The sequence below is a fragment of the Aethalodelphis obliquidens genome, unplaced genomic scaffold, assembly GCF_003676395.1.
Source record: "Aethalodelphis obliquidens isolate GAN/ISIS:26980383/991018 unplaced genomic scaffold, ASM367639v1 scaffold46, whole genome shotgun sequence".
NCBI lineage: Eukaryota > Metazoa > Chordata > Mammalia > Artiodactyla > Delphinidae > Aethalodelphis > Aethalodelphis obliquidens.
In genome coordinates, this window is record NW_020837990.1 from 1,080,653 (window position 1) to 1,105,898 (window position 25,246).

At 39.6% G+C, this 25,246-nt stretch overlaps 1 protein-coding gene and 1 pseudogene across 1 annotated transcript; one reads left to right on the forward strand and one right to left on the reverse strand.

The window, feature by feature from the left end:
• Positions 1 to 245: 245 nt before the first annotated feature.
• Positions 246 to 9,054, reverse strand: LOC113606948 (olfactory receptor 143-like). The gene is given in 6 exon segments (XM_027081834.1): positions 246 to 434; positions 436 to 870; positions 872 to 1,147; positions 1,394 to 1,457; positions 3,648 to 3,766; positions 8,725 to 9,054. Coding segments are annotated over 6 exon segments (1,413 nt in total).
• An 8,146-nt stretch (positions 9,055 to 17,200) lies between these two features.
• LOC113606987 (olfactory receptor 8B3-like) lies at positions 17,201 to 18,140 on the forward strand (annotated as a pseudogene).
• Positions 18,141 to 25,246: the final 7,106 nt, after the last annotated feature.

The following is a 25,246-nucleotide window of genomic DNA, read 5'->3' on the forward strand; positions in this document are numbered from 1 at the left end:
CTGGAGCCCACTGTTAAGAATAAAGCTCATTCAGTGAGTAAGCATGGAACTGAGAACAATCATGAGACTCAATAATATTTGCATGTTTAAATGGCATGATTAGACAGAAAAAAGGATCTAAGGCAAAAACCTTGTTCTGAAGAAAATTATGGGAAAACACATTCACACACACACACACACACACACACACACACACACACACACACACACACACACACAAAACAACCCAGCAATACTGGTTCTGCTTAGTTCGCAACTCTCTTTAGGGTTTTCTTCAGAGCAAGTTTGACATCCTTGTTCCTTAGACTATAGATGAGGAGGTTCAACATGGGGACTACATTGGTATAAAATACTGAGAAGAACTCCCCCTGGCCCACAGAACCATCAGAAAAGGTCTTGAGATGTGTAAACAACCCAGAACCATAGAAGAGGGCAAACAGTTATTATGTGGGAGCCACAAGTACTGAGGGCTTTGGACCAACCCTGAGCTGATGAGATGTGGAGGATACTGGAGAGGATCAAAGCATAAGAAACAAAAATAATGAAGCTACATATTATTACAACTGTGCTCACAATAATGGAATCCACCAGCTCACTGGCATCCGTGCTGCTGCAGGACAGCTGGAGGAGGGGGAAGATGTCACACATGTAATGGTTGGTGATGCTGGAATCACAAAAGGATAATCTGACCATGTGCCCTGTGTGGGCCACAGCACTGGCAAACACCATTACATATGAACCAAACATCAGCAAAGAAGAGACCTGAGGGGACATGGTGACTGTGTACAAAAGGGGCTTACAGATGGACACACAGCGATCATAGGCCATGGCTGTCAACACATAGCATTCAGAATGGACAAGGAAACAGAAAAGAAAAACCCAACAGAGTCATGCACCCTGCAAAGGAGATGATGTTCTCTGACACAAAGCTCATCAGCCGTTTAGGCGTAATGACCAAGGAGTGGCAGAGATCTATGAAGGACAGGTTGAAGACCAAAAAATACATGGGAGTGTGAAGATGAGAGTTCAGGCATATCTGATTAATTAAGCTCAAATTCCCTACCACAGTGACCATACAGTTCAATAAGAAGAGGAAGAAGAGGGGTATCTGGAGTTGACTTTGGTCTGTAAGTCCTACCAGGATGAACTAAGCCATTTTCCACAGACATTATCGGCAGGGGTGTGATCTGTGAGGAAATGAGAGAACAATGTCACATCAAGAAGAGACTGAAATCCTTTCTTTCTAGACCGAGGACTTGTTCCATGGGGCTTCAAGGGTGACTGCTGGGACAGCACTCTAGAAGAGCCAGAGTGACAACTCCGTATCTTTCAACTTTCTTCTCTCAGCTGTCCTTTCCTTCCATGTTTTTAAATCTCAGCTGCAACTCCTCACCTCCCTTGGGCTGACACGATCCAGGATAAAGTCTTTCAGCAGGGGTCCAAAGTGATGTCCACATCTGAGAGATAAGGAAAAATATCTTGAAGAGATGAGTAGGCTGGCCAAGGCCATACAGCAAGAGAGGAAAGGAGTCCAGAGTGGTACCCGGGACTCCTTGCGATGGAAATTCCTGAAGCTTGGGACAGTGAGGTCACTGTGATCCCCACTGTGCCCACTGCTCAACCTATTCTCTTCCTCCTACCTTTCAGAAACTCAGCACCAGGCTTAGCAAAAGTACTGAGAGTGTCCCCTACGATCCCGCATTCCTCCCACCCATTCTCTTTAACCAATCTTACCCCAAAATCACAATGGATTGTTTAAGAAGGGCAGGTGGCCTCCCACATCTCTCCACTGCTGTAGCAGTGGGAATGAAAACATCAGAACGGAGAAGACTCGCCACCCAACTTCCTTCAACCTGGAGACTTCACTACTACCAGGCCTTATGTACTCTTTTCCCTTCACTGGCCAGAAGGAGACAGAGGTTTTGACAAAGGAGGAGGCAACATCCCTTCTGTCTGTAGATTCGCATATGTCTTCAGGGCAAGGCAAATGCATCAGCTTTATGTCTCCAAACCATCAGCGGGCTAATAGTGTGAACGCATCTTATTCTCTGTGGATCTCAGCAGCTTGTTTGGAAGCTTGGAAAATGAGCCTTATTTAGGATCACAGTTTGATCAGGCTCCTTAGGGAAGAAATTACTGAGCCTGTGTTTACATCTTTTGTTAGTAAGTTGATATTGGCACATTTGGGACTCAATGTTCTTCTCCAACTATCAGTTCACATTAAGAATTTATTGATGTGTAATAAATTATCATAAACTTAGTGGCTTAAAAGAACACCCACTTATTAGTCATAGTTTTGTAAATTAGAAGTCTGGTATGGAATCACATGGCTGGATTCTCTGCCCAGGCCGAAATCAGGATGTGGGCAGGGCTGCATTCCCTTCTGGAGGCTCTGGGGGAAGAATCTGCTTCCAAATTCATTCAGGTTGTTGGAAGAACTCAGTTCCTGTAGTTGTAGAACTGAGAGCTCCATTCCCTCGCTGGCTGTCAGCTGGGGGTCACTCTCAGCTTCTAGAGGTTGCCTGCATTCCTCATCATGTGGCCCTCTTGTCTTCAACGTGGCGGTAAATGGAGAATCCTTGCTGTGCTTTGAATCTCGCCGACTTCCCCTTCTGCCACTAGCTGGAGAAAAACTCTCTGGTTTTAATACGCTCATGTGATTACATTAGGCCTGCCCTGATAATCTCCCTAATTTAAGGTCAACTGTACCATATAACATGCATAGTCCCTAAAGTGATATATCGTTATATATATGGTTGCTTCCACATTCAAATAAGAGGGGATTATACAAGAGGAAAAGACATTGGGGGGCGGGTCCTGTTTCAGAATTTTGCCTGCCACATCTATCTTCTCTGGAAATCTATTCTTCACACATTTTATATGGAATTACTTGTGAAAATGCTGTATTCCCTTGTTTAGCTTCTCTCTCAACACAGATGCAAATTCCTCAGAAAGAGCCTTCTAGGGTCTGCTCCCCAAATTTGGTGTCCACAGCCTTTTCTCCCGTGTGTCTACTTCTTGAATTTTACTCTCTAGTAGTACTTCTCAGGCATTTTGCTGGTTTCTTGGCTTCATGCCATTTCATCTGCCTGAAATGCCTTCTCCCTTGTTCTCACTTGGATACCACTTACTCATGCTCCGAGACTTGTTCTGTCATCATTTCTGATAGAACATCTATTCTGACCTCTTCTCCTGTCTCTACTCCCGGAACCTAAAGTGCCTTCTCTGTGTGCTGCTGAAGCATCTTCTGCATTTATCTTCTCCCATTTATATACAGTGAGTTTACATGCGTACCTTCATTTACACTGTAAACTCCTAGAGGGCAAGAAGTCAATCTTATTTATTTTTATTCATGCTGCTATTAACAGGTCTTTCTTTCTATTTTTTCTTTTTTTTGTTTTGGTCTTTATATTTCTAAATAACATGCGGTTGTTTCTTGATTTTTCACTATTATGTCTTGTCAATTGACTTTAAGTCTGGGAAATTAAGTCTAGCCAATTTTCACCTTCTACCACTGCAAATATACCTCCTAATGTCTTCATCTTCCCAGTACAGTTAATTTTTAAAGTTCCATTAATATTCAGTGTTTACATGATTATGAGGATGTAAATGCTTTGCACATCTAAGGAGTAAAATATGCTGATTACTTTTCCTTCACAAGCCTGTTTTCTCTAGAGTAAATAATGGTCTTGGTGGATTTAAGCTGCAAGGTACTCTGAATACAAAAAGGAATAAGATGCAGATCCTGCCCCTTGGTTCTCTCATTCTAATTAGAGAAGCAACAAAAGAAAGTGAGAACTGCACAATTTATAGATATCTGGCTCTAGCTACAATACTAAACTCTTTCATTAACTTATCCTTTATAATCTTCAGAATTATCTGAGAAAAGTATTTGTTTTACATATGAAGAAACCAAAGCTGATGTTAAAAAGAAATTTGCCAAAGTCATAACAACTAATGGCAGAGCCAGGATTTAAACACAGATCTTTCTTAATGTAAAATTAATTTCTCTTACAATGCTATACAGAAAAAAGGGAGTAATTACTATCATAGAACTTTGTACAAGGTACAGTAGTGACATGTATTAATTAAAAACCTTTTCATTATAATAAATAATTACTTTTCATTGTAAGTGAAATGATATTGAGACAAACAAAAAAGTTCACTTAACTGGCAAGTCCAGGGATGCATTATGCTTCAGAACTGAATGGATCCGAGGAATCCAGAGGGTTGTGTCTCTTTCTTTCAATTACTTGAATATGCTTGGTTCTACCTGGCTTTTTTCTCAGACAGACTTTCTCCTTGTGTAGACCAGAAGACTCTACTCTGTTCCTCATGAATATGTATCTCCACCTTTATTATTCTGACTCATGCCATGAAAAGATCACTCCTTTGCTTGATCTTATTTTAGCTGGAATTTCAAAATGGACCTTACTAAGAGTTGGGGTATAACTCAAGGGGAAAATGGCTTACCATGAGACCACATAGGACTAGCTTGTTCTTTGGGGCTCCTCCGCCCATTTCCATATACTCAGATCACATGAAATTGAGTAGCTCTTATCTAGGTACCTACTTTTGTAACTTCCAGTGTCAACCCGCGGCAGGCATCAACATTATCACCCTTCACCCAAGACTACCCAACAGGTATTTTGAGCTTTTATAGTCCAAAATGAGGAGAAGAAATAAAAAGAAAGGAAAAGACTCAATATGTGCTGCTCAATGCCTGTACTTTTAATTTCAGTATTCTGTTAAAAGAGATGCATCTTTCAAACATGAGTGATGCCAAGAAAATGATCTCACCCTCAACTGCTTAACTCTGGGTGAGATTTCAAGAGAATATCATTCTCAAGAAGGGACTGGAGAGAGACCAACCCAGTGAAGAATCTCATTGCTTGCTTGATTTTGCCTATTTTTCTTCTTTTCCGTGTTCTAGTCTTTAAGATTTTATTTTTAACACTGTTACAACACAAATTTTATCTGTATTTGACCTCTCTGTTATTAGTGTCTATTATTTCTTTACTCCACACATAGTACTTTTATAATTTCATTTTTTTTTATTCTCTCAAGGTACCAAGAGGTGACACTTCAAATTGCATATCCTTTATCTCACTCTCATCTCTCGAGACAGATTCTTCCTTTTCACATTTAGTGTGAACTTAACTCTTTCTGACCATGGTTTTGGATCAAATTAGATCCATCACAATCACAACTCTTCTCTCTTTCCTAAGCTTTTTCCACCTGCTCTTGCTCATTGCAAAAGCTTGAGGTCTCTAGAGCAGGAGTGAGAGAGACTGCTTCCTGGGATTTGGAGTTTTTCTCTCTTAATTTATAGTTATTTTGAAGTTCGGACATATTTTTGTCTTTGGATTATGCTGTGGATATTGTTTTTACAAATTTTTATTTGTTCATCTTATTCTTCTGTATCGCTTTCACCAGAAATATTGGGAGATGCAGATCTAGGCAGCTGTCATTTTTTCTGGCTTCCTGAAAGTCTTCTCAAAAATAACACCTGGGGCATATATCCAGAGAAAACCATAATTCAAAAAAATACATGCACCCCAATGTTCACTGCAACACTATTTACAATAGCCAAGACATGGAAGCAACCTAAATGTCCACTGACAGAGGAATGGATAAAGAAGATGTGGCACATATATACAATGGACTATTACTCAGCCATAAAAAGAAATGAAATTGAGTTATTTGTAGTGAGGTGGATGGACCTAGAGTCTGTCATACAGAGTAAAGTAAGTCAGAAAGAGAAAAACAAATACCGTATGCTAACACATATATATGGAATCTAAGGGAAAAAAAGTTATGAAGAACCTAGGGGTAAGACAGGAATAAAGACACAGACCTACTAGAGAATGGACTTGAGGATATGGGGAGGGAGAAAGGTAAGCTGTGACAAAGCGAGAGAGTGGCATGGACATATATACACTACCAAACGTAAAACAGATAGCTAGTGGGAAGCAGCCGCATAGCACAGGGAGATCAGCTCAGTGCTCTGTGACCACCTAGAGGGTTGGGATAGGAAGGGTGGGAGGGAGGGAGACGCAAGAGGGAAGAGATATAGGAACATATGTATATGTATAACTGATTCACTTTGTTATAAAGCAGAAACTAACACCATTGTAAAGCAATTATACTCCAATAAAGATGCTAAAAAAAAGGACATTAGGTAAATACTAAGGAAATCTGTATAAAGTATGGATTTTAGTTATTGATAAATAACAGTATTGGTTTATTAATTGTAACAAATGTACTGTAAGATGTTAATAATACAGGAAACAGAATGTGGGGTATATGGTAATTTTCTGTACTGTGTTCTCAATTTTTCTATAAATCTAAAACTGTTCTAAAAAATAAAACTCATTTAAAAAAAGAAGAAGGAAACCAAGAAACAGGAAGATATAGGATCCAGAGAATAGGGGACCTAACATAACATAGGTACAGGGACCTAACATAGGTAAGAGGTGAAGAGTACCCCCAGAAAGATGGTGAAGGGGGATCTCAAGATGTTAAATCTTCAACAAAGTTAAGAGGGCATCCTGTCGTCACTGGAGTGGATCATAAATTTATTGGAAAGACATCTTAAAGAAGATAACACTTTTAGACTACCAGCTAACATTATATAGCTACAGCTGTACATACTGAGAGGAGATCTGTACAAATGGGCACGAGGTTAGGGATAAATCACAGAAATCCACAGAATATTAAGCAAATGAAAGCACCTAAAAATATTCACTTCAAGGAAAACAAAATAGGAAATGAAAGCAAAAATAGCATTTTATGCACTATCTATAAATACTGTTTAATAATCTAACTGCCAAGATTTATCTAACAATTTACAGTTATAACCATATTGCAAGAAAGAGAGGCGTGTGTGTGTGTGTGTGTGTGTGTGTGTGTGTGTGTGTGTGTGTGGTGAGAGGGAGGCAAGGTTCCACAGGAACTCACACTGGAAACTATTAGAGTAATCTAAACATGAGATGAGGAGAAGCTTATCAAATCAGTATAATTGAGAGAGAAAGGCCAGACCAGGATTTCAAGGAGGTAAGTTCTCTGGGACTTGGAGGCTGGATGAAGAAGTTGAGTGAGAAGAAGATGTTTACAATTTATTTGTTGCCTAGGTGGTAGTGAAAAAAAGCTTATAAATTAATGACCAGAGGAGGAGCAGTGCTGAGAATCGCCAAATAAATGCTGACTGCAGTTTGGGGCACTTTAACTTGAGGAACATAAACAGACATAAAACAGAACCGTCCAAGAGGCAGGTAGGGAACAGGTTCAGGCTGTACATTCAGGTGAATATGAATGAGGAGAAGAAGAACAAAAACTTATCAGATTCTATGTTCCAGGCAGTGTTCTAACATTTTACATGTAGTAAGTCATTTATGCCAAAAGACAATTATTCTCATCTCACAGATGAGGATACCAAGGGTGAAAGAGGTCACATAAATTGTCTAAAATTTCACAATTAGAAAGTGAAGAATCCATCTGGGTTTAAATTTCAGAAAGTCTGACTTGACGGCCCATTCCCTTAAACGCTTTGCCGCAAGTCAAAACCTCAGACTAGCAGAATCATTGACCTGCTCTGCTCTCCTGACACTGAGTGAATAACATATCCACAGCTACACTACATGATGTGGGTGTTGCCAACTGCTCAGAATTGGGTGAGCATCCTTTGTCAGTGGTAGCACAGCTGCCAGTCCTTTTGGCCTGCCCCACTCTTGCAGAACCTCTGTCTACCAAGCTGTCTATAAGATGCCTTATAGATGCGGATACCTGCCACATCTGCCTATTCTCCAACCCTGGTTTTAGAACTTCAAACCAATTGTCTGAATTCCCAATCTTCTTTATATTAACTCTTTTCTATTTAAAAGAGCTAGTCATTTTTTTCTAGTTTTATTGAGGTATAATTGACATACAGCACTGAATTAGAGTCACTTTCTATTGTTTGTGCACATAAACCCTGATACTATATTACTCCCCCACATGTATCAGCCAAAGTATGATCTAACTGGCAAAACACTTATCTGTCAAATGGGTTAAATTCTAAGTTAGAAATATGAATAAACTTTGCAGTACAAGATTTCAGGGTGTTTTAATTCTCAGTTAATCATTGAAATTTGTGTAATCTTTGTACCTTACTTCTCAAAAGAGAATATTCTAGCTTCTTCTTTGGCAAACAATGTCACTATTGGTTTTCCCAATAAGTCCTGTTTCATGTAACATAAATTCATTTGCTACAACTTTGGATTTTTCCACCAAAAATTATTAGAAGTTACAAACATACTTTATATTTCCTGAAAAATATGGGTAAGTCAAATCAAAAGGACCTTCTTCAGTGGAACTTATGGTTGAGTGAGGTCAGCAAATCTTCTCCACAAGAACATCCACAAACTTGGCCAAAATTGACAAACACAATGATTTCAACACTCTGGAAATCAACCAACGCACACAACAATCAGAAATGTTGATGCCTCAGAAAGTGTTGTAGTTTATGTAAGAACAATGGGAGTCTGTGATATTTTACACAGGACTCCTCCCAAGGCCAAATTCTGCCTGGCTCTTCGAACTGTGTATAAACACCGTACTCTAGTTGCTGAATTTGTTTCTCACAGGGCTATGTGTTTCCAACTCTGAAACCCTACTCCACGTATACTGGGGTTGACGGAATAATAATAAATTGTAGATAAAAGAAATTTTGTTATATTCAAATACCTTTTCCCGGCTGATTTGCTTATGAAGAAGAATATTGATCTGGGGAGCCAGCGCCGCAGCAGCGAGAGCGGCCGGCTCCACCCGCTCGACTCCTCCCACAGCCGCCGCCGCCGCCGCCGCCGCTTTACCGCCGCTCGACGCGACGCGCGGGCCAAGGTTCGCTCCACCGCAGCCTCCCGGAGCCCAAGGGCGTCCCGGAGGCCCTGTGCCTGAGCGCAGGCGCAGCCTCACTCTTACCTTCTCCGGAGAATCTCTGAAGACTCGGCGGGCGCAGGAGGCGGCTAGCGGCCCCTGCGAGGTCCTGCGCGAGGGCTCCCTGGTCTCCGGCATCTGCTGGGCCCCGAAGTAAGCGGCGCTAGAGAACGGGCAGCCTGAGAGCCCCGGGCGGCCGGCTGGGCCTGGGTGACCGCTCGGAGGCTGTCACGGGAGATGAGTGGGGCCTGCGGGCACGCGTGGCCTGGGCCACCGCCAAGGCCTCCTAAGGCGGCAACTGCGAGATGGACGGCACGGAAGCCACCCTGGGGCAAATCAGCGGCTAGCACCAGAAGCGCCGTGCAGCCCACGCCCCGGCCCACTGCAGCCCCCAGTTAGGCCGCCCACCAGTTGCCCGTGGCTTGGCCCCTGACGGTGCCACAAGGACAAAGCTTCGTCCGTCTTCTGCTCTGCAGCATGGGGACCCCAGCCCCGCCGAGCTACACACCCGCCTCGGAGGAGCCGCGGCTGTGGCGCCGTGTGAGGAGCATGCGCACTTAGAGCCCGCCCGCTGCCGCCTCCGGTCTTCCGCAAAATGGAGAAGCAAAGGCCCTACGGGGCCGCCGGGCCAGGGCCTGGCCAAGAAGGACACCAGGGGCAGCAAGCTGAGTAAGTGCCCGTCCATAACCCTGGGTATGTTCTAAAACAAGAAGTGCGTCTCCCGGCCAGCCGCTCAGGCCGGGGTTCCCGCGTCACTGCCGCCTGTCAGACGGACACCTGGCCCTCGTGCCGAAGCAGCCTGGAAGCCGCTGAACATGGCGGAGCGCGGCTCCCCTTGGGGCGCACCGGTGGATGCCCTGCCTCTCGCCCATCGGCCTCTCCGGTCTTGGGGCTCTGGGGCCCCACCGCCCCAGGCCTTGCTCCCCCAACTCCCATCTCTTCTCACACCTCAGTGTCTGGGCTCTCAGCCTCCCCTTCTTACGCATCTGCCTCCACCGTCTCTTTGGGCTTCAGGTCCCCTTTGGGCCCTCATTCACTTCAGGGTCCCATCGCTTTGTGCCTCAGTCCCCCATTTGTAGGGGTCACCTTTTTGTACTTCAGTTCCCCATTCTCTTCGGGCCTCCTGTAGGGAGGGCCTTCCGTGGTCTTGGGGTTCCCTTCTGCTCACGACTTCCCGAGCTTGCAGCTTCCTCACTCTGCTGCTGCTTTGCTGTCTCTGGCAGCCCCCGTCCTCTCTGTCCTCCTCAGACCCTTTCTCTCCCACCTGCACCTCAAGCAGCTGGGGGCTCACTTCCTGTCCTGCTTGTATTCCGGTTTCTTCACTGCCTCCCTTCCTGCCTCCAGACACCTTTATTGACGGCCCATCCTTTTGCTGTGAGGAAGCGAGCTGGTTGCAGGCAGTTTGGGAGGGAGGGGTGGAGCCAGCTTCAAAAAATGCCTTTCTTGGCAAGTGCGATAGGACAAGCCCTTGAAGCAGACCTGGCCTCCTCCTCCAGCAAGGCTGTGGCCAGCATCTGGTGAGGAGTGAGCGCACTAGGCTTTGCGCACGATAAAACCTGGTCCGGATGGATGATGCCCCAGCCTCACGAAGAGTCCCTGTCATGCCCCACAGACACGTGTTCACAGGCACCATCCCCAGCTATGCCCGGAAAGGGGCTGAATGTGGAGCGCTCGTTCTTGAACAGGTGAAGGCAGAGTATGGTGGCTGCTGAGCCCCAACCCACTGCTCTGGAGGGGTCCTGGCACCCCATGGGGTGGGAGTGGTCCTTGCCATACAGGTGCCCAGCAGACCCCATCTCTACCCTGTTCTTGGAGACTTTCCTCTTTGTTACCAACCTGCAAAATCTGTCCTCTTAACTTTCTTGTATTTTTTTACCTCCAGAGAGTAACTTTGATTTGGAATGATACCTTTTGGTACCAAAAGCCAATCCCCCCCTCAACATGTAGGTGTTAGCACTGTGAAATTAGTGTTTCTGCTATTTCATTACAAATAGGTTTTTGTTGTTGTTTTGGTTTTGTTTTTAAGTTTAAGAAATCCCAAGAGAGAAAGAGTTTAAGAAACAAGGCCACTGAGCAAAGGCAGCAGTTCTGACTCCCAGCATGGAGAAGGGAGGATGGTGGGGCTTGGGGGACACTGTCGCTTTCACTCCCTTTTAGCTCTCTGTCCACCAAAGCCACTGCCCAGTGAGTGGTGACACCAGGGACTTTTGTTCAGGTGGAAAAGGTCACTGGGGAGCTGGATGAACTTGAGCATTTCTTGGCCTTAATATGCTTGCTCCTTAGTTTGTTTTCATGTGGCCTGGTATGTCACTGTTCTAAGCAGACCATTCCAGGCCTGTTGCTAAGGGAAACCCTAACAGGCATTCTCCCCATGGAGAGGCCAAAGACTGGGACCCCAGCCAAGACTCTTAAGAGCCTCCTGTCTGTATCCTCCCACACCATGCTGCATAAGACATCTCCTAAAGTGAGATTCTGCACGTTTTGTTGTTAACAATAAAACACAATACATACACAAACACAGGCACATAATGATGATGTTGTGAATTTTCACAAAGAGTTAGTAGTGGGACATGCCCTGTCTTTGACTGATTATAAGACCAACTCAAATTCTGGCCTAACTGTGCAGGCCTGGGAGAAACCACAAACTTGAGCATGCAGCACCACCCTAGGGAAAGCAAAGAGGAGGCTATCAGTAACTGAACTAGTTTTACAGCATTGAAAGAAGGCATACAAGCATAAGAACTCTGCTGTAAGTTGAAACAAGTGTGGAGCACCATAGAAAAGATCTGAGAAAGCCTCAGAATTACTAGCAGGGCTGACAGAAGGTAATTCTCTCCTGAAGCCTGTCAGAAAGACCAGAGGAGGTGACTGCTTCTCCAGATTTGAAGACAGTAGCAAAGTCTTCAAGGAATTTGAAAAATTAGTGTAGCATGACATCACCAAAGGAGCACAATAATTTTCCAGAATCAGAGCCAAAAAAAATATGGAGATCTGCAGTTTGCCTGATAAAGAATTCAAAATAACAGTTTTAAGGAAGCTCAGTGAGCTACAAGAAAACAGAGAAAGACAATTCAATGAAATCATGACAAACAAAATGAGAAGCTTAATAGAATCATAAAAAAGAACCAAATAGAAATCCTGGAGCTGAATAATTACAATGAATGAAATTTAAAAATGTGATAAGAACAGCAGAAGCAGATTAGATCAAGCAAAAGGACAATTCTATGAAGTAGAAGACAGGACATTTGCAATTATGCAGTCAGTAGAGAACAAAGAAAAAAAATGAAAAAGAGTGAAGAAAGCCTATATGAACTGTGGGATACCATTAAGAGAAACATTGTAGACACTATTGGAGTCCCAGAAGGAGAAGGATGGAGAAAGGGGCGGAAAGCGTGTTTAAAGGAATAATGGCTAAGAACTTCCCAAATCTGGGGAGATATCTGGACATCCAACTTCATAAAGTTAATAGGTCACCCCAATATTTCAACTCAAAATGATCTTCTCCAAGACACATTATAATGAAGCTGTCTAAAATCAAAAATTTAAGATCATCCAGAGGAAAAATAATTCTCAAATACAAGTGAACCCCCATTAAACTATCAGATTTCTCAAGAGAAAGCTTGCAGCCCGGGAAAGAGTGAGATAATATACTCAAAGTATTGAAAGAAAAAACTGCCCTGCCAATCAAGAATACTTTACCCAGCAAAGCTGTCTTTAAAAATGAAGGTGAGATAAAGACTTTCCCAAACAAACAAAAGCTGAGAGAATTAATCAGCATTAGACCTGCTCTAAGAGATGCTGAACGGAGTTCTTCAAGCTGAAACAAAAGAACACTAATTAGTAACATGAAATGTAAAAAAGTATACAGTACACTGGTAAGTATATAGTCACATTCAGAATATAATACTATAAGACGGTGGTGTGTTAACCAGTCAACTCTAGTAAAGGTTGACAAAACTATTAAAAATAACTATAACTTCAATAACTTGCTGATGGATGCACAATATTAAAAGAGGTAAATTGTGACATCAAAAACAAAATGTGGGAAGGGAGTAAAAGGGTAGTGTTTTTGTGTGTTACCAAAGTTAAGTTGTTATCACCTTAAAATAGAGTTATATCTATAAGATATTTTTTGTAAGTCTCATGGTAATCACAAAGCAAAAGCCTACATTAATATAAAAAGATAAAGAGAAGGGAAATAGAAAATCATTAAATCACAAAAGAAGACAGCAAGAGAGGAAGAAAAGAACAAGGGAATTACAAAACAGCTAGAGCACAATTAGGATGGAATTAGTAAGTCCTTACCCATCAATCATTATTTTAAGTGTAAATGATATAAATTCTCCAGTCAAAAAGAAAAGAGTGGCTGAATGGATTAAAACAAAACAAAAAACAAGACCCAATTATATGCTGTCCATAAGAGACTTACTTCAGCTTTAAGGACACATACAGACTGAAAGTGAGGAGATAAAAAAAGGTGTTCTATGCAAGTGGAAACCAAAAAACAGCAGTGATAAATATATCAGACAAGATAAACTTTAACAGCTCTAACAAGAGACAAAGACAGCAGTGATATCATGATGAAGAGGAAACATTACAACTGATATCACAATAATACAAAAGATCATAAGAGACTACTATGACCAATTATACACAAATAAATTGAATACTATAGAACACATGGATAAATTCTTAGAAACAAACAATATACCAAGACTGAATTATGTAGAAACAGAAAAATCAAAACAGATCAATAGGGCTTCCCTGGTGGCGCAGTGGTTGAGAGTCCACCTGCCGATGCAGGGGACACGGGTTCGTGCCCCGGTCCAGGAAGATCCCACATGCCGCGAAGCAGCTGGGCCCGTGAGCCATGGCCGCTGAGCCTGCACGTCCGGAGCCTGTGCTCCGCAACTGGAGAGGCCACAACAGAGAGAGGCGTGCGTACCGCAAAAAAAAAAAAAAAAAAAAAAAAAGAACAGATCAATAACGGGTAAGGAGATTGAATCAATAATCAAAAACCTCCCAACAAAGAAAAGCCCAGGACCAAAAACTAGATGGTTTCACTGGTGAATTCTACTAAACATTTAAACAAGAATAAATGCCAAAACTTCTTAAACTCTTCCAAAAATGGAAGAAAGAACAGCTTTCAAACTCATTTTACAACTAGAATTACCTTCACACTAATGTCAGGTAAAGACAGTATAAGAAAAGAAAACTACAGGCCAATGTCTCTGATGAATATAGATGCAAAAATTCTCAATAGAATTTTAGCAAATCAATTCAACAGCACATTAAAAGATCATACACCATGATCAAGCGAGATTTAACCATGGGATGCAAGGATGGTTCAACATACACTAATCAATAAATGTGCTATACCAGATTAATAGAATGAAAGATAAAAATCATATGATTATTTCACTAGATGCAGAGAAAGCATTTGAGAAATTTCAACATCCTTTCATGATAAAAAAAAAGGGGGTGGATTGCAAAGGGAGATGAATATACTTTTGGGGGTGAGGGAAATGCTCTAGATCTTGACCATGGTGGTCTTTACATGACTGTATTATTTTTGAAAGTCACTGAACTGTACTCCTAAAATGAGAGCATATTATTGTATCCAGATTATGCCACAATAAAACTGATTAAAAAGAGAATATTATAAGAAGAGCCAGTCTGAACTGTGATCTTATATCCCCTGCCCCTTAAACATTTTCCATAAATAAAACAGATTTAGTTTTGCATTAAACAAGAACCTAGTAGTTTTAAAATTACTACAGAAGTTTGAATAAATGTGGGTTGTATAAAATGGAACGCAACTCAGCAATAAAAGGAGCAGACTGTTGATACATGCAACAACTGGGATGGACTTAAGGGCATCATGCTTAGTGAAAAAAGCCAATTTCAGAAGTTATATATTGTATAGTTTCATCCGTTGTCTTCCTAATGACCCAACTATAGAGATGAAGAACAGGTTAGTGGTTGCTGCAAGACAGATGAAGGTGGGAGGGGATAGGTGTCACTATAAAGAGGTAGTGTAAGGGGTTCCTTTATGTTAGTGGAAGAGTTCTGTATCATGATGGTGGTAGTTACATGAATCTACACAAGTGATGACATTACATAGATCTACACACACACACACACACACACACACACACACACACACACGACAGAAACACATACTGCATATAAAATTGCTCAAAGCTAAATAATGTCTGTAGTTTTGCTATTATACTACAGTTGTCAAAGATGTCACCATGGTAGGAAGCTGGGTAGATTTCAGGGGACTCTATCCATTATTTTTGAAATTTCCTGGGAATATATAATAATTTAAAATTTTTTTAAAACTTAGATTTTTTTCTCATAAGCATGATCATAAGCTAATACATACATAGGAATTTTAAAGTCATATTTCCTTGTAATAGAAGCTTATTTACAGTGATTTTTCTTATACATTTGATTTTAATCTATTAAAAGCATATTGAATCAGAACAATTCAAGGTAATTAAATTTCCATGGAATAATTTTTGTAGTAAATAGTGTTTTATTAAACAATAATCTCTGAAATCAATTTAAAAGATTCTTTGGTTTATGTCTATAAAATTTGCATAAACACTGATTATTTAAAGAGACTCAACTATTATAAAGGGCCATAATAAACTTTTCTGAAATGGTCATATATCTTTATGAACTCAAATTCTTGAAACTTATGTTACCTAGAATTATAATTAGTGAATTTTCAATGACATTAATTATTTGCATCTTTATAAGAGACAGCAGAGGATCCTTTCTCCTATGCTCTGGGGAATGTATAGTCCCTGATGGGAAATTAACATTTACTGTAACAATTAGGGTGTAAACACAGACACATTTCTCCCCTGCAGAGCGTATAATGATGGGAAAGTCCTGGGGGACCCCTATACCGGAATTTCTAATCAGGTCCAAAAGAATTATAAGCCTTAAGCAAATGCTGTGTGCTCTATGACACTGTGGCTCAGATGTGAAGCCTGTGGTTTCCCTTCATGATCTCTTAGTAAATTTATAACCACAAGTTTGATCTAAATCATAGACTGACTCTTGGAACATTCATACTGTGAGATCTATGCTATGACTCTTTTCCAGGGAAGGAAGAAGATTCTGTGACTACATCTGCTCAGCTTTGATATCTCCAAGGCCAGTTCTTCTTTCAGGACAGCGGAGGTAAAACACGTATAAAGGGTCAGCACTGAGTTCCCTCAATGGATGGAGAGTGAGATACCCAAGTTTGTATACTTGCTCACTCCCTCTGTTGCTGAAAAATGAGAACTATTTATATTGAATAACAAGAAACTCCAAAGTCTGAAGCTCTGACTCTACTGCCTGTATTGTTCGCAGCATACACTCTGTGTTGACTCCATCTTCATTCTGGGAGCAGGAGAACTGTAGCAGTTCCAAGTGACAAATCCAGACAGCAACATCAGAAGAAATTTGTGTTTTCTTTCTAAAATTTTTTTATTGAAATGTATAAACAGAGGAAAGTTGATATATCATAATAAGTATACAGCTTGAAATGTTTTCACAAACTTAATAACTAACTTAATCAGCACTCAAATTAATATTTCTCATTCATGCCATCCTACAAAACCTAGGAAAGCACATCCACCTTCCTTTATTCATTCGCTGTCCAGCTAGGATAGAGCAGAGGAGGAGAATGTGTGGAAACACTGGAATATATGGTTAAGTAGAAAACTTAGGTTACTAAGGTTCACCTCAATACCTGTTATCAATTATTAACTTCCTGGATTCTTATAGTAAAGTATCTGAAAACCTTAGAGACTATGAGAGACTTCCTGGTAGCAGAGTATCTGTATGGTCTCTTCCCTGTAGGGATTCTTTCTTTCTTGATGGTCAAAACAGGGGACCTGAGGTACCTAGTAGGGTAATGGAAACATGAGTAGGAACTAGGAAGTGATGAATCAGAGGAATAGGGGGGAGAAATGGGGATACATTCCCACCACTGAAGCCCATCAGCAAGTAGGCTTGTTCCTCAGCTACCCCATCCCTGTATCTTCCAGTAAGATAGAGCAGTTGTTTGTCATATGCGGTTCATGCAATGAAAGACAGTGATTTAAATGTTGAGGGGTGTGTACCTTCAGACCTTATGAAGCAAAGGAGGACTTATGTGATTTCTGCCAGTCTGAGTCTCTTTCTCGTAAAGCTCATATAAAAGAGAGTCTGTAAGGACAGAGCTGGGTTCCCTATTGATGGAGTTTTCTTCTATTCTCACAGATTTCCGAAGTTGAGAATGCTGGCTAGAAATGACTCCTTAGTGCCTGAATTTATTCTTGCTGGATTAACAGACCATCCAGAGCTCCAGCAGCCCCTCTCTTACCTGTTTCTAATGATCTACATTGTCACCATGGTGGGCAACCTGGGCTCGATCATTCTTATTGGTCTAAATTCTCACCTCCACACCCCCGTGTACTATTTAGTCTTCAACCATCCTTCATTGATCTCTGTTGCTCCTCTGTTTTCACCCCCCAGATGCTGATGAACTTTGTATTCAGGAAGAATATCATCTCCTATGTTGGGTGCGTGACTCAGCTGTTTTTCTTTCTCTTTTTCGTCATCTCTGAGTGCTATATGTTGACCTCAATGGCCTGTGATCGCTATGTGGCCATCTGTACTACAATGCTATATAAGGTCACCATATCCCACAAGGTCTGTTTGGTGCTATCTTTGGCTGCGTATGTGATGGGGTTTACTGGAGCCTCTGCCCACACAGGGTGCATGCTTAGATGAACCTTCTGCAGTGTTAATATCAACCATTACTTGTGTGACATCCTCCCACTCCTCCAAGTCTCTTGCACCAGCACTTATGTCAGTGAGGTGGTAGTTCTCATTGTTGTGGGTATTAATATCACAGTACCCAGTTTCACCATCCTAGTTTCTTACATCTTCATCCTTACTAGCATTCTTCATATCAAATCTGCTCAGGGAAGATCGAAAGCCTTCAGCACGTGTAGCTCCCACATCATTGCTCTTTCTCTTTTTTTTTGGCTCAGCAGCATTCATGTACCTTAAATATTCTTCTCCTGGATCTATGGAGCAGGGAAAAGTTTCTTCTGTTTTTTATACTAATGTGGGACCCATGCTCAGTCCTCTGATTTAGTTTGAGGAACAGAGATGTCAGAGTTGCACTGAGAAAATCCCTGTTTAAAATCCAGAGGAGAAACATGTTCTAATTACAAACAATAATGTAAAGATATTCAATTTTTATTGTCTTCCAAGATGATATTTGTTCATAACTGTGTTTCTTCTACAGATTGTGTTATATGTGGTATAATAGACTTGTCTCATCACTTTCCTTATAGCTTGTCTAACTTTTCCTACTTATCTCTTGCACCTTGTACCAGTTTCCTAAATAACTAGTAGCAAATTTATAAGAGGAAAATATGAACTGATTTTTTTCATACTATCTTTGTCTCCTGGGCTATTCCTAATCTGGACAAATATGGTGAGTTTCATAAATACATAAAGTTAAAATTAGAGCTTGCTGTTCTAGACACAGAAGTGCCCAAACACTGCAGAATAATTGTCTTTTAAAACAATATTGTTCCTGGTATAGGAAGAAGAATTCAAAGAAATGTCTTCATTGCAAATTGCATATATAGCTTAAAGTAGGATCAGATCCTTCTGATATTATCATTTTGTTCTATTTTTCATACCACTTTTCCTTTTATTATTATTACTTTTCTTGTTCCCTTTGAAAATGGCCAAATCTGTTTTACATGCCACCTGCTTCTGAGAACCTCTATAAGGCAAATGCCTTTAATATTGAAGAGAATACATATAACACCACCATTTATTGCCAAACATGGCATTAAGAGAGGATGATTAGAAGAATAATACATATGTATCTCAGGATCCCAGTAAGCATAATGGGTGGTTTATTATAAAATTTGTGTTTATTACTCTCTAAAATGACACCAGATATTTTGAAAAAAGCACATGGTTTTACTGTCAATTTTGTTTTTTATCACTTTAGGAAAATACTACACATGGTGTTAGGAGAAACATTTTAGCCATGTTTCACTTATCCAGTGAAGTATCATGAAAAAAGTTGTGTATTAATATAGTAAACCATATTCCTAGCAACATTTTTTGAACATACTTAAACCTCGTCTCACCAGTAAGGCAATAAATATATTTACCTAGATGCTTCTCCCTATAATTTCCCTATTTCTCCAATGCTTTTTCCATTCATATATTTAGAGTATCAAATATAGTGGTAGGTCAAAAATATTCTTGTTGAATTGGATTATCTTGTTTGAATAATAACAGTAATAAATTTAATGTTATAAATAATAATTAATAAAATATAGTAATAAATGACAATAACAAAAAATAAGTCAGAAAGAACTTTGGGGTATAATTTCTTTTGAGGAGTAAAGTGTGGCAACCATAGAGAGGTGCTGCTAACTCCCTTTCAGTAGAGCCACCTGTGAGGAGCATCATTGACTGTCTATAGCTGATACTCCTTTGGATCCACCATAGTGTTCAGGCAGAGTCCATGCTTACTCTAAGATGGCCTCAGCCAATGGCTTAGCATGGTGGGTCATACCGGACCTGGCCAATTTCTGTGTAACGTGAATCTCTTGTGATAGGCAGTCTTTGTTTAGGGACTTCCTATCATCCTATTTGAGATTTTTTTGAACTGCACTGTGGTCTGAGGTTTTCCTACCCAATCCTTTCTTCTCTCTCTCCTTTCGTAGGTATCACACTTTCATCCTGGTCTGAAGGCTTTCTCACTGACTCCCACTCATTCCCATTTTATCCTTCACAGGCACTTACCACAATAAATGTCTTGGAAGTCTAATCATTTCTTAGCATCTGTTTCTTGGAGAACTCTAAAATGACATAGAGGACTTAACACTAACTGATTTTAAACCTTAGTTTTAGGATATGGTAATCAAGACAGATTGGTTTTGTTATAAATATAGATAAATCCATGGGACACAATAGAATATTCAGAAACAGATCCTCACTTATATAGTTGACTGATTTTTAACTGAGCAACTGTGTAAATCCGTAAGTAAAGAAAAATCATTCTAAGCAATTGATGCTGGAAATACTAACTACTCATGAGGAAAACAATGAACTTTGATCTCTACCTCACATCATACACAAAAATTAATTTTAAATAGATCAAAGCTATACACATGAAACTTTAACATAAACCTTCTAGAAGAAAACAGAAAAGTATGTTAGTGTAGGCACAGATTTCTTAAACATATTCTGGAAAGCACTAAATCTAAAAGAAAAAAAAGAGAAAATGAGTTTCATTTAAATTAGAACACTCTGTTTATCAAAAAAATATTTATAGGCAAGACACAGACTGGAAGAATATTTGCAAAACATATATTTGATAAAGGTATTGTATCCAGAATATATAACAAATTAATTAAAATGTATCTCAGTGATAAAAAGATCATATCATATATTGGCAAATGATTTGAAAGACACATCCCAAACGAACATATGTAAATAGCCAATAAGCACATGGAAATGTGCCTAACTTGGTAAACCCCCTTATGTATAGTGAATAGCTGGACAACAGCTCCTTAACAGCTGTAGTATCCTCCCTCACTTTATTGCCCAGACTTTGCCCCTTGAGTGGCTCAAGCACTTGTCAGGCCTTCTTCTTGGTCTCCCTCCATGTTGGGCCTTGCACCCTCTTGGAGCCTCTATTGCAGAGGTCCAAGGACCAGCTGTGGGGCATCTCCAAACCCTCCATTAATCCAAGCACCAATCCTATAGAGCTTCTCCTCTTAGATTCTAGAACCTGGTTATGCTTCTTATTCTTTCTGTTTGTTCTATCAGTTCTGGGTAGCTATTTTTTATAGGTTATTAGTCTTTATGTTTTCTCTGCTTCATCTTTTGCTCTTTCCTCCTTGCAATGTCTATATATCCAATTATCTTTTTTTTTTTTTTTTTTTTTTTTTTTTTGTTTCGTGGGCCTCTCACTTTTTTGGCCTCTCCCGTTGCGGAGCACGGGCTCCGGACACGCAGGCTCAGCGGCCATGGCTCACAGGCCCAGCCGCTCCGTGGCATGTGGGATCCTCCCAGACCAGGGCACGAACCCACATCCCCTGCATTGGCAGGCGGACTCTCAACCACTGCGCCACCAGGGAAGCCCTGAAACAGGGAACACATTTTATGTGATTTTGTTGGACTGACTTGCCCATCTCACAAGATATATCCTGTCTAATTAGCACATGCCAAACCCTGATGACAGTGATTAGTCAGAAATAGTCATTTGACTACAGTCTTTTCTGCCAAAATTATTTAAACAAACTTTTCTTCTTGTAGTTACTGAATTGGCAAGATTAAATCTAGGGATTCTAGTAGTCCTGTTTTCACTAAATGGGGAGAGTTCATCTGAGGTTAAAATGCAGTAGAACCAAGCAGACAAAATGCGTGGAGAGAGACACGCCTCCATGAATGGTTGGCCCTGGCCAGCCAAATAAAAGGCCATGTATATTCATGACTTACCAGTTTCACACACTTTTTGGGATTATGTTGGTTTATGTAGGCAAAATATAGTTGCAGGCATGACACATGCCTTGTAGTCTGAATGTGATATCCAATTTCCCAGCACACTCTGCTGGCAGTATGAGTCAGTAAAATGCCTGGCTCGGTCTGTGAATCAGGTTGACTTTATATTCTTTTGATCAACATGGCAAAAATGATCATTTAAAATTATTAAAATCACAACTCATATAAAACTAAAATGATTAAAAATTCAATTGTAGTGTTTTAAAAATAACTATAATTATAGAATTTGAAGTAAAAATTATTTCAATATATCAAGCATTTTTAAAACACCTTTAGGATATTTGGAAGTATTATGTCCACAACTTGATGAATTTCTTGAAGATATGGGTAGATATGGCTTTATTATCCTTCTGTATATGCTGCATAAATACAATTTTAATTGGGAAAAATATTTGTTTTCTTCATGCGGAATCCCCAGATGAATTCACATTAAAGGCATCGAGCCTAGAGTATATCCTAGACAGATGCTCTCGGAAGGGTAAGAATAGAATGTGTCTGACGTGATGGCATATACCATACTTTGGCCAGCGTCAAGAATGGTCAGCCAAGTGAGGCACTCACTGCTCTATTTCAACAGCCCGACCAAAAAGGCACTCCACCACCTGCTTACCAGCTACAGCAGCCACACGCAGAGGGTTCAGAGTCCCACAGGGATGCTGGGGGAGTCTGTTTCAGGTGCCCAGGAGCACAGTGCTTGGCCTGTGGTGGATGCCAGGCAAGGAGTCCTGATGTTCGCAGCTCCAGGCAGATGCCCTAGTCTCTGGCTCCCCATTTCATGTACTTCTGTCCATCTCCAGCCAATTTATCCTTTTCGTGGCATCTAAACTAGTTGAAGTGTGATTGCTCTAAGAATGCACAAGCCTTCTGCAAATTGGGTTTCTCTGTTATTTTGAAATATTTGAAATGAAAAAGCGAAATTAGTTCCAAATTTGTTGAACATTAAATTTGTCAGTAAAAAGAAAATAACTCACATTATTTAAATATGATTTCAACGGCAAAGTTTTAAATGGTGGTAAGAATGATCTAAACTCTACCACTGTGCATACAAAATTTCTCATTGATGATGATTATAAAAGAAATTAGAGATACAGTCATTAAAAATTCTTGCTCAAGAATTGCAAATAACTATTTCAAGCACAAAGCCTGTTAACAAAGAAATTATATTCCAGAAGCAAGTACCAATTTTCATTTAGAATTATGAGTATATTTTATTTGGGAATGTTATTTAATAAAAAATGATAAATCTCATTTAAGAGATATTTTTGATGTTTGAATAATTTACATTATTATAGTAGGTAATGAATATACCAACTTTTCTGATTTTACCATCAAATATATCCTGAAAACTTCATAATACATACATTTTCAATTTAATAAATAATGCAAAATTTATGTAATCACAAACCAGTTCATAAAATAGAATATTGTAGAATATTTTATTCAGTATTTTTAGCTGTTTTGAGTGGGTGGTAGACCCAATAGCCTAGCCCAACAATACCAGAAATGACAGTTGTTAAATAGCTTATTTAGTCAACTTTGTTCTCAAATTAGATTAGGTGGTAAGGGGGCATTCACTGTATAGTGATACTTTAGGTGGATGTCTTCAGCTGTTATGTCTTCAAATATTTTTCTACCACTCCTCCTCTCTGCTGTCTGGGACTCCAATTACATATGCGGTTACTCTAATTACATAATATGATGTCTTAGGGCTCACTGATGCTCTGTTCATTCTTTTCTAGGCTTTTTTTGTTGTCTCTGGATATCATTTTGGTTACTTTCTATTGCTGTTCTTTAAGTTCACTCATCGTTTCTTCTGATGTGGTGTTAACTCCATTCAACACATTTATTTTTACATAAATTTTTTAGAATTATTTTAGATTTATAGAAGAATTGTTAATATAATACAGAGAGTTACTATATATTTCATATTTTGTTCCTCTTGCTATCTTACATTAGTGTGATACATATGTCACAGTTAGTGAACCAATATTGATAATTATTGTTAACGTCCATACTTTATCCAGATTTTCTTAGTTTTTACCTAATGTCCCTTTTCTATCCTAGGATCCCATTCGGGATACCACATTGTGTTGATTAGTCATGTCTCATTGGGTTCCTCTTGGCTGTCACATTTTCTCAGACTTCCCATGTTTTGGATAACTTTGACAGTTTTGAAGAGTATTAGTCAGGTATTTTGTAGAATATCCCTCAATGGGGATTTCTAATGTTTTTCTCATGATTATTTTTGGATTCTGTATTTTTTTGGATTTGGTGTATTTTTCATTTCACACGTTGTATTTTTCAGATCAAGGAAGTCAATATGGGCCTTGTCATGCCTTGACATTTTTTTTCTTGAATATATAGAATATATTAATAACAGCTCTTTTTTTTCTTATCTGCTGATTTTAAAATATGTTATTTTCAGTATGTTTCTACAGATTGAGGTTTTTCCTCATTGTGGATTGAATTTTCCTGCTTTTTGCATGCCAAGTTTTAAGCTAGTTTTTAGTTGGATTTCCTGTTATTTTAAACATGAAATGTTGCCATATTTTTAAACTGAAATTACTCATTTGTAAATTTTTTATAAGAAAGATAAAAAGAGATTGAAGCTTGGCTGTCACTATTGGTGATAGAAACACAAACACACTGTAATAATTGGCAGGGCTCATGGAGCACAAGCTTAAATGGGAAGTGATTAATGTCCCAGTTGTATCTGATTATTTTTTTTCTCGGTTTTCTTTCTTTATGTCAACTTCATTGAATTTCCCCAGGTTGGAGACATGGATTCAATATAAGTCAGAATATTCTTTATGGAAACACCCAAGCCCAATCCTGTGTAAGACTACTGACCCATCTGGTCCAGTATTAAGCCTCTAAGGTTGGTATGGAAAGGTGTGGATTGGCCTACGCATACTGATAGTAGATATTAGAGATGTGTTACAAAAACACAGACTAGTTTTCCATAGTAAGTCCTGAGAGATCTACTGAACAATATATTGTTTAAACTATTGAGCTGTATAAATTTTTACACAAATTTTCCTTATAAAGTTTTATAAAAACATTTCAAATTATATTTTATGAGGTCTAGTTTACATATAGTAAAATATACAAATATGAGGTCTACAGCTTGCCCCAGAAATTTCCCTTATGTCACTTTCTAGTCAATAGACAAATCCCATACACCAGTTGAGGTAACCATTGCTCTCATTTCTATCACTTTAATTTTGCCTGTTATTTAAAATCTTATAAATAAAGTCATACTGTTTATACTCTTTTGAGTCTGCCATCTTCGTTCAACATAATGATTTTTGTATTTCAACCATATTGGTGCATGTATCAGAACATTGTTTTATGAGAAATATCTCACTGAATGTATTTTCTACAATTTCCTTATCTATTCTCTTATTGATGGAAATTTGGCTATTGAAATAAAACCTCAGTGAACATCCTTGTACAAGTATTTTTTCTGACATATGCACTAACTTCTCTGTATATGTGATAGCCGTGGAATGTCTGGATCAGATGCTACATATGGTGCAACTTTATTAGAAAATACCAATTTGTTTTCCAAAGTACCTATATAATTTTACTCTTCTAACAGCAGTATATGAAAGTTCCAGGTGTTCCACATCCACATGTTCACTTGGTATAGACAGTTAGTAATTTTAGCCATTCTAGTGTGTATGCAGTGGTATCTCATTATAATTTTAATTTGCATTTTCCTTAGGACAAA